Source organism: Eschrichtius robustus, chromosome 5, assembly GCF_028021215.1.
Source record: "Eschrichtius robustus isolate mEscRob2 chromosome 5, mEscRob2.pri, whole genome shotgun sequence".
Taxonomy (NCBI): domain Eukaryota; kingdom Metazoa; phylum Chordata; class Mammalia; order Artiodactyla; family Eschrichtiidae; genus Eschrichtius; species Eschrichtius robustus.
The window spans coordinates 66,415,606-66,430,809 of record NC_090828.1 but is presented as its reverse complement, the minus strand read 5'-3'; the positions used below and the strand labels follow the sequence as shown (position 1 = coordinate 66,430,809).

General features: G+C 36.3%; 1 protein-coding gene across 6 annotated transcripts in view; it reads right to left on the bottom strand.

The window, feature by feature from the left end:
* LOC137764894 (sodium channel protein type 1 subunit alpha) overlaps window positions 1–7,796 on the bottom strand; it is an 83,926-nt gene extending 76,130 nt beyond the window's left edge. For 5 of the 6 annotated variants that reach the window (XM_068543952.1, XM_068543953.1, XM_068543954.1 and 2 more), the window contains exon 1: window positions 7,527–7,790. In XM_068543952.1, coding sequence (XP_068400053.1) covers window positions 7,527–7,790 — 264 coding nt within the window. Of the gene's footprint in view, window positions 1–7,526 lie in introns of all 6 variants that reach the window. The other variant, XM_068543957.1, reaches the window with a different exon arrangement.
* Between the last annotated feature and the right edge of the window lie 7,408 nt (window positions 7,797–15,204).

The window sequence follows — 15,204 nt, the reverse complement described above, 5'->3', positions numbered from 1 at the left end:
TGTGCAATATTTTAAAAAATGTTTTCTCTCCCAATCTCATTCTGTCTTACCCCTTAGATGCGGGATAATCATCCTAAAGAACAACTTGTGGACTTGTGCCTCCTGTGGCCCACCAAGCGTTAATATCCAGCCCTCATCTAATTGCACAGGAGTCTTGAAGCCAGGGATCACAAACCAAAACCCCCCACAGAGGCTAGGCAGTGTGAGAGACCTGCCAATTTTGGGCATGCAAATCAGTGATGCCAGATCTGATATTGTAAGAAAAATCCTAAATATGCAAAATTATACATGTGTGTGTGCAATCTTCTGCTTTATAAATCTCAGACACTAATTCAGAATTGTAAACAATATTGCATGAGGCAAACAAAAATGTGTCTGGGGGCTCAAGGCATTATAGTTTTTTTATCTTTGCTTTAAGTTCATGCAAAAGAGAAAAATTTGTACCCAGAAAAGAGTCTGTAAAATTGCTTGTCCCTAGGCTTTAGCTGGGTAGAACAGTTGCAGTGGGGCCAGTGCTGGAGAGTTCCCAGCTGGGCTCCTATCAGCCAGGGTTACAGATGCTTCTGCCTCTATCTCAGACAGAGAGAAAAAATTATAACCACAGGGTGAAATGATAAAATCTGGGGGTCAAATATTTCTCATCCCTGTTATCTTCAGCCCATAGCATGGGTGTGGTACACTATTATATGCTCAGCTAATTTTTCATTGACAGAAAAGGACTAATTGGCCCAGTTTTATTGCAGACTTTTCTGTGTGAGAACTTTGGGCAAACTCTTCCATGTCAATTTCTATATCTGAATGAAGATTATAACAATACTAACCTCAGGGTTGTTTAAAGAATGAAATGAAACAAAATGAAATAAAACATGTGAATCCCCTTAATGAATTCAAAGTGCCATATACACTCAAGGATTAAAGGATTAAAAATGTGTGTCTCTCTGGTTCTCAAATATATACACATACAAACACTTGTGTACTTGAAAGCAATGCCAATTCTCACATTGGAACTTTGCCGCTCAGTTTCCTTCCTCCCAAATTTCATATTCAGAAAACAATGCCATCCATTTGTTCCCATCTGTTAAGCATTACACCTCCAAAATAGATTCTGATCCCATCCATTATTGTCTTCATTGTCAAAAATCTAGACCAAGCCTCCATAAAGACTCCCAGTTTGATCTTTAAAAATGTGAAGTGGGGACTTCCCTGGTGGTGTAGTGGTTAAGAATCTGCCTGCCAACGCAGGGGACACGGGTTCGAGCCCTAGCCGGGGAAGATCCCACATGCCGTGGAGCAACTAAACCCGTGCGCGCCAGCTACTGAGCCCGCATGCCACAACTACTGAAGCCCGCGCACCTAGAGCCCGTGCTCCGCAACAAGAGAAGCCACCGCAATAAGTCCACGCACTGCAATGAAGAGTAGCCCCCGCTCGCTGCAACTAGAGAAAGCCCGGGTGCAGCAACGAAGACCCAACACAGCCAAAAATAAATAAATAAATAAATTTATTAAAAAAAAAAAATGTGAAGTGGACATTGTCACTTCTCTACCCAAAGTCTTCAGAGAATTCATTTTGCCCTTAAACTTCGAACTCTTTAAGATGTCGTAAAAGGTGCCTTGATCTAGCCCCAGGCCCACCTCCCCAGTCACATCTTACTCACCTTTTACTTATTACAGTCCTGCTATATTACATGTCTTCTTATGGGCTATTCCCTTTCCCTGGAAGGCTTCTCTCCCTTCTTCTTTCTACCCTTGAGATCCCAATATAAATGCCATTTCTTTACAGAAGCATACAATTTAAGTTTCCTGAATCTGTCCTCTTTGAAAAAAAAGGTGCTTATCACCCTATTAGAATCTGGTGGGAAATGTACTTCTCTAATTATTTTAGAAGCTGATCCAGACCCCCTGAGTCTCAAAGATTTTAGTTTTTATAAAGGCCTGGGATGCCCCTGATTGAGCAGAAGTAGTAAAGCAACAAGTCAGGTTTGGGAAATACTGCCAGCCTAAGAGATGAGGAGTACAGCTGGCAAAGTGGCATAAGTGGAGGGGCAGGAAAAGCAGTGACAGGCTTATTTAGAGTCTATCAATCACTGACTTCTCTTCTCCACTGGTATCATTAGTGTGACAACTGCAAACCCAGAGTAGCATGGTGATGAGCCACGGAAGCTGACGGATCTGGTAATCTAGTCTCTGTTACTTAATAGCTTTATGATCTTAGGAAAATTAACTTTATCTCAGTTTCATCATTTTATTTTATTTTATTTTTTTAGTCATCAATTTTATACACATCAGTGTGTACACGTCAATCCCAATCACCCAATTCATCACACCACCATCCCCACCCCCCTGCGGCTTTCCCCCCTTGGCGTCCATACGTTTGTTCTCTACATCTGTGTCTCAACTTCTGCCCTGCAAACCGGTTCATCTGTACCATTTTTCTAGGTTCCACATATATGCATTAATATACGATATTTGTTTTTCTCTTTCTGACTTACTTCACTCTGTATGACAGTCTCTAGATCCATCCACGTCTCAACAAATGACCCAGTTTCGTTCCTTTTTATGGCTGAGTAATATTCCATTGTATATATGTACCACATCTTCTTTCATCATTTTAAAACAAAGATAAGAATTATCTTGGAAGGACATATCAGTTAAATAAGAACTGTAAATTTCCTAATGCACAGTGCATAGGGCAGAGCTACTGTTTTTGCTTGCCTAGCACACCTTCTTCAAAGTCTCCATCTCTTCCTTTTAGAGAAAACCTCTGCCTCATTGTCTGACCATGTGGGTTGGATGGAGCTGACCCACCCCTTGGCAACACTGGTCAACATGTGATGCTGATCTGGCCAATGAGAGCATCACAAACCCTTGGTTACAGTGATTGGTTCAGAAGAGGCCATGTGACCTAATTAGACTGAATTTCAGGACTTTTGCAAGAAATTTTGAAGAAAAAGAGAGCTCTTTTTCTTGGGGTTACTAGGCTGTAGGATGTTAGTTTCATGCTACTGGTGGCTATTTCTATCATCTCGTGGGAAGAGCCAGCCTGTGAATGCAGCCAGCATAGGTGAAAGTAGAACCAAAAATGGAAAAGGACTGTGTCCTGATGATGTTGTTTTAGGTACTGGATCCTTTGATATTAAGACCAGATTTACCCCACACATACATTTACTTGTTTGTTGCTTAGTTTGTTTTCAAAAACTAGTTTCTGTTGGTTTTTGGTCACTTTCACTTGAAGGGAAACTTATTAATATGGCAGGTACTTAATAAATGCAGTCATTATTTACTACCATCCTCATCACTTTGGGATTGTTTCTGAGGCAGAGACGGGGAGGTGACAAAGAAGAAAGGAACATAAGGAAGAAATAATGAATGGGTAAGAGAAAGATTTGGAAGTAAACTGTAGTGCCTTGCAAGTAAGGGAGAGCCTGGGTGACTGGTAATTCTAGAAGAGCTAATGATATACAAAGAAAAATCATGAATATGACAATTCATGGAATCCTGAGCTTTTACCATCTACTTTTCTGATTTTCTTTTAAACTCCTTTTCCAAGAAAAACTCCCTAATCCCAATTAAAAACAAAACAAACAACTCTCCCTACCCCATGTAACAATTAAAAACTCCTGTGGAATGACAAACCAGGCATGAATTTAAAATCACAAGTTCCTGTATGATTCTTCATGCAGCCCCAGTAAAGAGGGAGCATGCATCTCTTTAGAAGAGCTGATAAAAAGGGAGAATTGTCTTTAAACGTCGAAGAGACAATCAAGGAAAGAGCACATTTTTAAATGGATACATTTCTACATTCCATAATTAACAAACATGCATTTTCACTACAGATCTAACATACCTCATTCTATTTCCAGTACCCTGTCACACTGTCAAAAGGATATTTTCTTCCATCGTACTAATGAGTCATCTGTAATTTTAAGAGAACATGAGAAGGAAGAAGTTGTCTGCAATAAAGAGTGGGTGAAGAATTTGAATGTATAGCCAAATGGTGCAAAATCAACCGAAGCTATGAAAGGAAACTGTGAAAAAAAAAAATCCCATGAGGAAATAAAGGTGTGTTCACAAGCTAAAATGTGCCTTGTCACACTGCTAAAGTAAATAAACAAACAAAAGGAACCCAACCTGGAATCATGTTCTGAAGACCACGGGACCAGAGCTAACATGGTATGGAAAATTCTGTGACTCTCCTCTGATAGCACTGTTATTTTATTCCTTAGTTCTTCTGAAGGCTTAAACATCTGAGGGTCTGGAAGTGCTTCCATGCACCACGAGTGTTCATGAGATGGTTGCTACTATTTCTCGAGTTACTACCACAATATCACTGACCATGGATTAAATTATTTTAACAATTTCAACAGAAAATTTGAACATTATATAATTTGTACATTTTAAGTTAGGGCAAAGAAGATAAAAATATGTGGGCATATGCCATCTGAAAATACACCATCAGCAGTGACATTTTCATAAGCTCACTGACATTGTCTTTGTAGAAGATCACAGAGAGCTTCACTGGGGTTTGTGTCCTTTCTATTCCCTACATGTAGATTCGTTATATATACGCACCACTGTATTTTAACCTAAAACTTAACATAGATTCTGCAACCATTTTTTGTAATAGGCTTGCTTTGTTTATTCTATATATTTTTAAGAAAGAAACCAGAGACTTGGTATATACATACAAAGGACACATTAAGTATTGTGCTTGAGTTAAGCCTTAGGGGAGTCACTAGTCTGATTAATATTTGCATATTACAACCCACTCAGGCAGTAAAATGCACATCCCCAATATCAGTGATGGTGGGAAATTTCATCCTAAGAAGCATTTTCCCCAGTGACATTTCCATCATTAGACCCTTTATCTATGCTGGGAGTACTGTGCATGTGTAGTGCATTGTTTAAAGAAGATCACCCTGCCATCCTCAGATACTCAAGTCACTAAAGTGAAATTGGTCATCAAGTAGCAAAAGAAATATTCATTATTTTTAAAAGGTTATTATTTTTCTAAGGATTCCAGCTTCAATCAGAGGAAGCTAATTCAGAATTTAAGACTATTCTTCCATACTGAAATAATCCAATTATGAAGGACAATTTAAGACTAGAAAGAGTGTACACACAACCATAGAAAGTTATAAAACATGAAAATGCAAAAGAAGGAAATTTCCAACACATAGCTCAATCATGTCCTAAGCATGTCATGTTAGTTTTTAAGGATTTCAGTCCTGCAAAAAGTTTCACTTGTATTTCTGTTGAATGACTTACATTTGGAGACTTGCTGGATGTCAGCTCAATGTGAAAGCAATGGATGTGCCTCACTTTGGGGAAACCTCCTTCCTGATAACAATATTTCTCTTATCAGGTTGTGCTACTTTCACTCTGTGATTTGTTCCAAAATACCAAAATATTTTTCCTTCCTCACACAATGTGCATTTGAAGATAAGGACAGAAGATGTTAAAGGCAAGTTTGAATGTGAACCTAACAAAGTTTATAAGGGTTACTTCAGCACAAGAATCTGAATAGCCATTCCTTCAGGATTGGTGTTTTACCCTCAGTTTTAAGACCTTTCTTTTAACTATTTGGATGGGTTTGCGTCATTTTGTTTTCCATCTGCCTTTATATCCTTTGTTATATCTCATTCATTATAAACCAATTGTGGACAGCTTTGTTTGGGAACATTCCCTCTAGATGACAACTTTTATCAGTCTAAAAACTCTTTAATTTAAAGGAAAAGATTAATTGGATGATCTCGTTTCTACTTGAAGAATAGCTGCCCTTGTCAACACGCATCAGTTTGGTCTTTCTCAATGTATGCATTTATTGTTTTATAGATAAGGACACAGCACAGGAGATGGGATGCTAGACTTCAGCCCTGTTTGATGAAGTGGTAGACTCTGGGTGGCTTTAATCATTTTTAGATGGTGATTACTACTGGAGAGGTGGGGGCTGGATGTCTGGGGGCAGCAAAATGCCTGCTGAGCATGGAGCCCACTAACCCACTGTAATAGCAGCTCTAAATAGATTGGCTATGTCCAATGGCTATAAATAAAGTAACATACTTTAGTGTTAATGAATTTCTGCCTAGAACACATCAGAGTCATTATTCAATAATAGAGTAATTTTAAATAAGTTAAAACGTATGAATAGTTGGATTATCCACATTTTTACTTTTTTTATACAAATAAACCCCTCGTAGTCTGCTTAACTTGGGTTTTAGCTTTTCAGATATCATATTAAATTAATTTCCAAAGGAGTGATTTAATGATAAAATTCAATTTTTCTCATAATTTAAATGGAAGTTATAAAAAAGATAATGGCTTACCTACTAAGATTTAATAATACAATGTTAATAAGCAAAGTTAAATAAAAGATAATGAATCTATGGAAAATTATTAATCTCTTCCTTCACAGTAAAATGGTCAAATCAGTTTTTAAAAAGGAAAAGTGTGTTACACTTAAGCTGGCTATATCCTGAAAAGTTTTTTAAAAAAATCTGAACATAATGAGGTTTTTACCTCTGAAAGTTGTAGTAGTCAATGAGAATGTATTTACAAAACTGTCTCGAATCCAAATACTAAAATTCCAAACTTATGCACTTGATAAAAACTAACACGATAACTGTGCCAGCAACCAAAAGCATCCCTAAACGTTTTGGGGGTATTTTTAAGGCCCATGTTTAACTAAAAGATTTCATTTGCTTAATTACAATCTTTGTGCTGTACCTTTCCACCGAGTTCACAAACATATTGTTCTAGGTGAAAAGGATAATAAAATATTGCAAATTAACTAGTCATAAATTTAATCTAAAATCAATACAATAATCTTTTTTGATTTTATCTTTTTCTACACTTTTCTTCTTGGTTTGGTGAAATCATGGTCATAATGAAAGGCTGGGTGCTTACTATTTTCATTTCAAGCATGGATATTCAAATATCATTTATATGTTCTTCAGAATACTACACTTTTGGTCATCCTTACCAATATCAATATATTTCCACCAAAAGATTAAATAAATTTTTAAACTATAGTTTGTATAGGAATGTTTTTTCCCAATGAAAAAAAGTTTATTCCGGAAGTTAACTGATATATTATACATAACATAGTATTTATATATAATATAGAAACTGAAAACGCTTGTGGCATCAAATTTCGTTCCATGAGAAATGAATACCAATATTTTTGAGGTCTTTATAATTTGTGATAATTTCAAGATTTTCAAGTACAGAAAACCCATAAACTGTAAATACAATCTCTGGGGAGAAGTTTTTAATTTGTTAAGTTAGCTGCCTACAACATACATTTATTTTTAGGTATCTATCGTGGTGCATTTGGGACAGCTCCATCTGTTATGATATAATCAACTTATTTGTCATGTATATGCATAAAACATATGCAAATGTGTTTTATTTCCTAAACAGAAGGATACTTAGGCTTTGTGCTAACTTAGCATGTGTTGGTGCTATAACAGTCCAAGGTATACTGTAAGGCAATTAGCAGCAAAATATGCCGGATAAAACACACTCACTTTTTTATTGATATAGTACGGGTCCAGGTCCTCCAGCGGCTCTGACACCATCCCTGGAGGGATGTCTCCATAAATAAAAGGAAGGTTCTTTCCAGCTTCCAAGTCACTATTTGGCTTTGGGCCATGTTCGTCATCATCTTTCTTGTCTGGTTTGGGATTCTTAGCCTTTTCTTCTGCAATGCGTCTTTCAATAGCTGCAAGAGATTCTCTGGTGAAGAAGCTGAAGCTGTCAGGTCCTGGTGGTACAAGCACTGTTTGCTCCATCTTGTCATCCTGCACATTTTAATCACCATTTACTCTGCATATGAAAGTCCTAAAAAAAAAAAATACAGATATTTTAAGGAGATTAAGAGATCTTAATATCTACAAACTCCTGTCATGAAATAAGAGCTAGAGGATTGAAATGTTCGTTTCCAATTAAATCCAAATGGAATTACTAAATATAAATTCTTTTTTTGTAGTAAGAACATTTAACTTGAGATCTTTAACATGACACTTTTAACAAATTTTTAAGTATGCAAGACAGTATTGTCAACTATAGGCACGAAGTCGTACAGCAGCTCTCTAGAATTTATTCATCTTACATAACTGAAACTTTATGCCCAATAAATAGCAGCTCTCCATTTCCCCCTTCCCCAGCTTCTGGCAAACACCATTCTACTTTCTGCCTCTATGAGTTTGGCTTAACAAACATGTTTTCTATCTCGGGTTTGTTAAATGTCCCATGTTTATTAATTCTTGTGCTTTGCCGAGACAGGAACTGTGCCATAACTTAAGAAAGTAGTTCAAGTATAGCCTTAATTAAAGTACATTAGCTAAATACCACCCTGTCCTAAATGGGCTGTTCACTCTGTGAGCCACCCAGAAGATGAGGATGTAGCCCCATAGAGACCATGGTTAGCTCATCAACAGGCAGAAGTGGAAAGGGAGTTGTCTCTGAGAGGATATAAAATCCAACCCTCTAATCCGCACAAATGGCTCCTGGCCAAGCCGGTCAGAACAGTTTGCTGCAGCCAGACTTAATGACCAGTCAAACAGCCACTGCTGTCCTGATTGAGCCTTCATCTATTCTGAGATACAGACAGCTGGAACTGTGACCTGTCACATCATCAGCCATGCTAGGGTTGGCTTACTTAAACATGTACAGAAAGAGACGGTCCAAGGTTAGACAGATGCCATTTAGATGACTAAGAATGAGAGAAAGGCGAGGCTGGGAAGAAATTACTAGATTGGGCTGCAGGTGGGAGAAGATAGCTGTAGGTGCAGGAGATAGCAGGATTCTCTTATTTCAGGAAAATAAAATAATCGGAAAGAAGACAGTTCCGTAAGTTAAATAGGAACTGAGGTTTTCCTTCACTAAAGCAATAATGATATTCTTGCTGATTCTATAGTCCTATAGTGAGAAACATATGAGGACCCGAGGCAAAACACTCGACTCTGTGTAGCAGTCAGACTTGATCTGATGCCCGAGGCCAAATCCCAAATGTATTGTTTTAAGGCATATTTAATATCAGCTCAAATTTCACAGATATTACTGAGCCAAAACTTCTCAGAGCCTAAGCTATCATTTGGCCACACGTTTTATTTGGACACTGCATTAACTCATTAAAGTCAGCAAGCTGGGACTTCCCTGGTGGCGCAGTGGTTAAGAATCCGCCTGCCAATGCAGGGGACACGGGTTCGATGCCTGGTCCAGGAAGATCCCACGTGCTGTGGAGCAACTAAGCCTGCATGCCACAATTACTGAGCCTGTGCGCCTAGATGCCGTGCTCTGCAACAAGAGAAGCCACTGCAGTGAGAAGCCACTGCAATGAGAAGCCCGAGCACCGCAACAAAGAGTAGTCCCCACTCACCACAACTAGAGAAAGCTGCACAGCAACGAAGACCCAAAGCAGCCAAAAAATAATAATAATAATAATAAAGTCAGCAAGCTATGATACAGTTAATTGCAGCTTTGGTGTATATGAACTGCAATAATAAAACTGCTGCCATAACTATCTTTTGAGAGGTCTTATAGGTATCTCAAATTTCACTGAAGGAGATTCCCATTGCTGTGAGGTTTATGACCATATTTTTTAGGGGGTGACCAGAAACAAGGAGGTATGGAAGTCTAAATTTGTACTCTCCATCCGTTAAGTGAACTAACGAAACTTTCAGAGGTTATTACAATCTACCTGCAATTCGGCTTAGGGCCTAGAAGAATAGAAAAATTAAATCAGTAAATTTAAATCAATGGAAAAAGAATATTTTGCCTTAAAATTTTACTGCTCCCATTAGGCATCAGAAAAATACTGGCATTTATTTATTTGGAAGTAAAAGTTTAGGGATAACAAGCATGGTGCATTTTCTAAGGGAAGTTTTATAACATCAATGTATGTATGTTTTTATTTTTAACTAATTAGGTTTTTGATAAAAAACATGTGTAAATGATATAAATTCAAAACATTTAAAAAAAACAGTGTAAATTTTCCCTTCCATGTTGTTCTCCAACAATCAATTCCTGCTTCCAGCGGTAACCACTGTTATCTGTCTACATATATTTTTCCAGATATGTAATAGGTATGCGCTAATCACATGGGTGTATGTATACTCACACATTTTCTGTTTAAAAACACATATATAGGGCTTCCCTGGTGGTGCAGTGGTTGAGAGTCTGCCTGCCAATGCAGGCGACACAGGTTTGAGCCCTGGTCTGGGAAGATCCCACATGCCGCGGAGCAACTAGGCCCGTGAGCCACAACTACTGAGCCTGCGTGTCTGGAGCTTGTGCTCCGCAACAAGAGAGGCCGCGACAGTGAGAAGCCTGCGCACCGCGATGAAGAGTGGCCCCCACTCGCCGCAACTAGAGAAAGCCCTCGCACAGAAATGAAGACCCAACACAGCCAAAAATAAATGAATAAAGAAAGAAAGAAAGAAAGAAAGAAAGAAAGAAAGAAAGAAAGAAAGAAAGAAAGAAAGAAAGAAAGAAGCTTTAAAAAAAAAAAACATACATAGACTATCTTGCAATACAAACTTTTTTGCACCCTGCATTTTTCACTTAAAATATATATTAGAGTTCATTCCTTATCAGTTTTTATAGATTCAACTCTTTTTATCAGCTGCATGGTTTTCCATTTTTTGTACATACTGTAATTTATTGAATCAATTACCTAGTTATGGGTATTCAGGTTGTTTTCAGTCTTTTGTTATTATAAATAGAGCTGCAATTAATATATTTTAAACACATACTTTCACATATATGTGAATATATTTATGTTATCAATTTCTAAAGTTGGAATTTGTGCAAAAAGTGAATCTTTAATTTTGATATTATCACAAAATAACTCTCTCTGAAGGTTGAACCAATTGATTCTCCTGACAACAATGTAACACGGTGCCTGCTCATCTCCATTCTCACCACATAATGTGTTATCATACTTTCAATACGTTCAACCTGACTGAGGCAAAAATGAGGTCATGTAATTGTTTTAATTTGCATTTGTCTTAATATGAGAAAAGTTGAACTTATAGGAACTTATATGAGCATATGTTTAAGAGCTATATTTTCTTTTCTGTGACTGCCTAGTTAAATAAAGGTCCATGTTTTCATTTCATTTTCTTTTCCTTTTTAATCTATAGCACCTTTTAAATACAACATGAACCATTTAATTTTGGGATACGGGGGCTTTTAAAAAACATACAGTGTATGTATTTTGACTTTATGGTGTTTTATGCTACAGATTAAAAACATTTTAATTAAAAAATGTTTAATGTTATGTGATGATCAAACTCTAATTCTTCTTTGGTTTCTAGATTTTGTGTCATGCTCAGGAAAGCATCCATGTCCCTGGAAGTGTGGAGGGACATATCACATATCATGTTTTCTTCTTGAATTTTTGTCATTTTTATGGCTTAGTTTTATAAATTTAAATCTTTGATCTATTTGGAATTTGTTTTCTATCTGGACTGAGGTAGAGATCCATTTTTTCTAGTTGTCCCAACATTAATTACTGAATAAGCTAACTTCTCCACTAATGCACTATATATATATATATATATATATATATATATATATATATATCCCCCAAAGTCAACAACAAGCTTTACAAACCCTAGATATATTTTCATTAAAGTTAAGAAAAAAATCAACACTATACAAACCAATCCAATTAGATGTGAGAAACAATTATACTATTTAATAAGGATGAAGGAAGTAAAATACAGTTATTTGCATATTATATGATTGTATGCCTAGAAAACTCAATAGAAACATATGAAAAATTCCTAAAAGTGGTGAAAGAATTGAGGTGTTTGAGTTCAAAGGTAACATAAAAAACTCAGTAGATTTTCTTTATAGGAAAAACACAAGTTTAAAAATACAATGGAAGAAACTAGAAGCTTTCCCACTCAGATTAGAAACAAGGCAAGGATGTCCCCTCTCACCACTTTTCAACATCATACTGGAAGTCCTAGTTAATGTAATAAGCCAAGAAAAGGAAGTAATAGGTAAACAGATTGAGAAGAAAGAAATAAAAATGTCTTTGTTTGCTGATCACACAATTGTCTATATAGAAAAATCCAAAAGAATTAACAAAAGAACTCCTAGAACTAATAAGCAATTACAGCAAGGTTGCAGGATAGAAGGTTAATATACAAAAGTCAATCACTTTCCTATACACCAGCAATGAACAACTGGAATTAGAAATTAAAAACACAAAACCATTCAGATTAGCACTCCCATCAAAGAAATACTTAGGTATAAATTTAACAGATTACATTCAAGGTCTAGATGAGGAAAATTATAAAACTGGTCAAAGAAATTAAAGTACTAACTAAATAAATGGAGATATTCCTGTTCATGAGTAGAAAGATTCAATATTATAAAGATGTCAATTCTTGGGGGCTTCCCTGGTGGCGCAGTGGTTGAGACTCTGCCTGCTACTGCAGGGGACACGGGTTCGAGCCCTGGTCTGGGAGGATCCCACATGCCGCGGAGCAACTAGGCCCGTGAGCCACAATTACTGAGCCTGCACATCTGGAGCCTGTGCTCCGCAACAAGAGAGGCCGCGATAGTGAGAGGCCCGTGCACCGCGATGAAGAGCGGCCCCCACTTGCCGCAACTAGAGAAAGCCCTCGCACAGAAACGAAGACCCAACACAGCCATAAATAAATAATAAATAAATAAATAAATAATTAAAAAAAAAAAAAAAGATGTCAATTCTTCCCAAATTGATCTCTGTTTGTCCATTGATCTACTGATCAATGAAATCTCAATCAAATTATTTTGTGGATACCGACAAACTGATTCGCAAATTTATATGGAGAAGCAAAAGACCCAAAATAGACAATAAAGTAGTGAAAGAGAACAAAAATGTTGGATAATTGACAGTATCTGACTTCAAGAAGCTACAGCTTCACATCAAGAAAGTGTGGTATTGGTTAAAGACTAGACAAATAGATCAACAGAACAGAACAGAAAGCCCAGAAATAGACCAACATGAATACAGTCAACTGATCTTTGATAAAGGAGCAAAGGCAATCAATGGAGAAAAGATAATTATTTCCAACAAATGGTGCTGGAACAACTGGACATCCACATGTAAAAAAAAAAAAAAATGAATCTAGACACAGACCATATACCCTCCACAAAAATTAACCTAAAATGGATCACAGACCTAAATGTAAAATGCAAAACTATACAATGCCTAGAAGATAACATAGAAGAAAAAGTAGATAATCTTGGGCAAGGTAATGACTTTTTAAAGAAACACAAAAAGCATGATCTACAAAAGAAATAATTGATAAGCTGTACTTCATTAGAATTAAAAACTTCTGCTCTGTGAAAGACAATGTCAAGAAAATGAGAAGACAAGCCACAGACTGGGAGAAAATATCTGCAAAAGACAAAAGCTGATAAAGGACTGTTATCCACAATATACAAAGAACTCTTAAAACTCAACAATAAGAAAACAAGCAACTTAATTAAAAAATGGGTCAAAGGCCTTAACAAACACCTCACCAAAGAAGAAATACGGATGGCAAATAAGCATATGAAAAGATGCTCCATATCATGTATCATCAGGGAAGTGCAAATTAAAACAATGATGAGATACAACTACCTACCTATTAGAATGGCCAAAATCCAGAACACTGACAACACAAACTCATAGAATTTTCAACACCAAGAGTGAAGCCTAATGTAAACTAGACTTTGGGTGATAATGATGTGTCAATGTAGGCTCATCAATTGTAACAAATGTACCACTCTGGTGTGGGATGTTGCTAGTGAACAGTGCTTGTGGGGGAGCTGGGCATATATAGGATCTCTGCTTCCTGCTCAGTTTTGCTGTGGACCTAAAAAATAGTCTATTTAAAAGGAGGAAAATACAATTGATGAAAATTTCCTAAGTACGGTGTAAGAATTTCTTAAAAACTTTGAATAAACCTAGAAAGAAATATAAATGGATAGGAGAGCATATCCTATTCTTGGATAGGAATACTATACAATAAAGATACAAAAATTCCCTAAATTAATAAGGTAAATGCAACCCCCACAAAAATAAGAAGAAAATTTTAGAATTATACAAATTTCTTTGAAAATTTATATGGAAAATTAAACACACAAAAATAACCAGAAAATTCTTAAAATGAACTTCAGTTTCAAATTCCTCTTTACTGTGAGAGCTGTGGAAGATAAAGTGCTTAAAATTTCCAAATGATAGATTTTTTTTCAGTAATTTGTTTATTTGTGTTTAGTTTAATTGCATTATAATCCAATAATGTAGCTTGTATCATTTTTATCTGTTGGAATATATGAGATTTCCTTTTTGTTGTAATAAAGGTTATTTTTTAAGTGACTTCACCAAGAACACAAAAAACAAGCTTATTCTTTGTTTTAAAGCTGTAGAGTTCAACATATCTCAGTTAAGTTTACCTTTATTCTTACTTATTTAGACTTTCTATATGCACATGTTTTTGTTCTAGTTGATCTATTAAGAGTTGTGAAAGGTGAATTAAAGTCTATTTTTAATGTGTTTCTATTCTGCTTGTAGTTCCTGTAATTTTTGTTCTATGAATTTTAATGCTATATTATTTGATGTGTAGACATTGCTTATAATCCAATCTTTGCAGTGGATTGAAGCCTTTATTACCATAAATAGTCCTCATCTCACTTTAATTTCTTTCCCTCTGAAGACATCTTTGTCTGATATCATGTCATGGCTCCTACTTTTTTCTCATCTGCATTTATCTGGTATGTCTTTCCCCATACATTTGGTTTCATCCATTTCACTGCTTTAACACTTTCCTTAATGTGTATATGTTTAGGTTTTGTCTATAGATGTATTTTAAATATATATGACCATTTTGGCCAACCACTGCCTTTCAGAGGGAGTGCCATATTAGAGATCATTGTCCGTGAAGTGTGTGGATAGGACAAAACAGTGACTAAAAGCCTTCCTCTTCTCCAGAAATAGTCCATTTGAGAAAAGCCCTCCAGGAAAATCTCCCTGATTACTGGCTGTTAGTGCTAACTGGAGAAGTAAACAACCAGGAAGATAGAAGAAAAGCATTTTACACTGACAAATATGATCACTTCAAATGCATTACATAAAATTACAAATTAGTTTAGACACTGGAATTACATTTATATATGAGCAATTTAACCCATATTATAATGACATCATGCTGAGGTTAATGA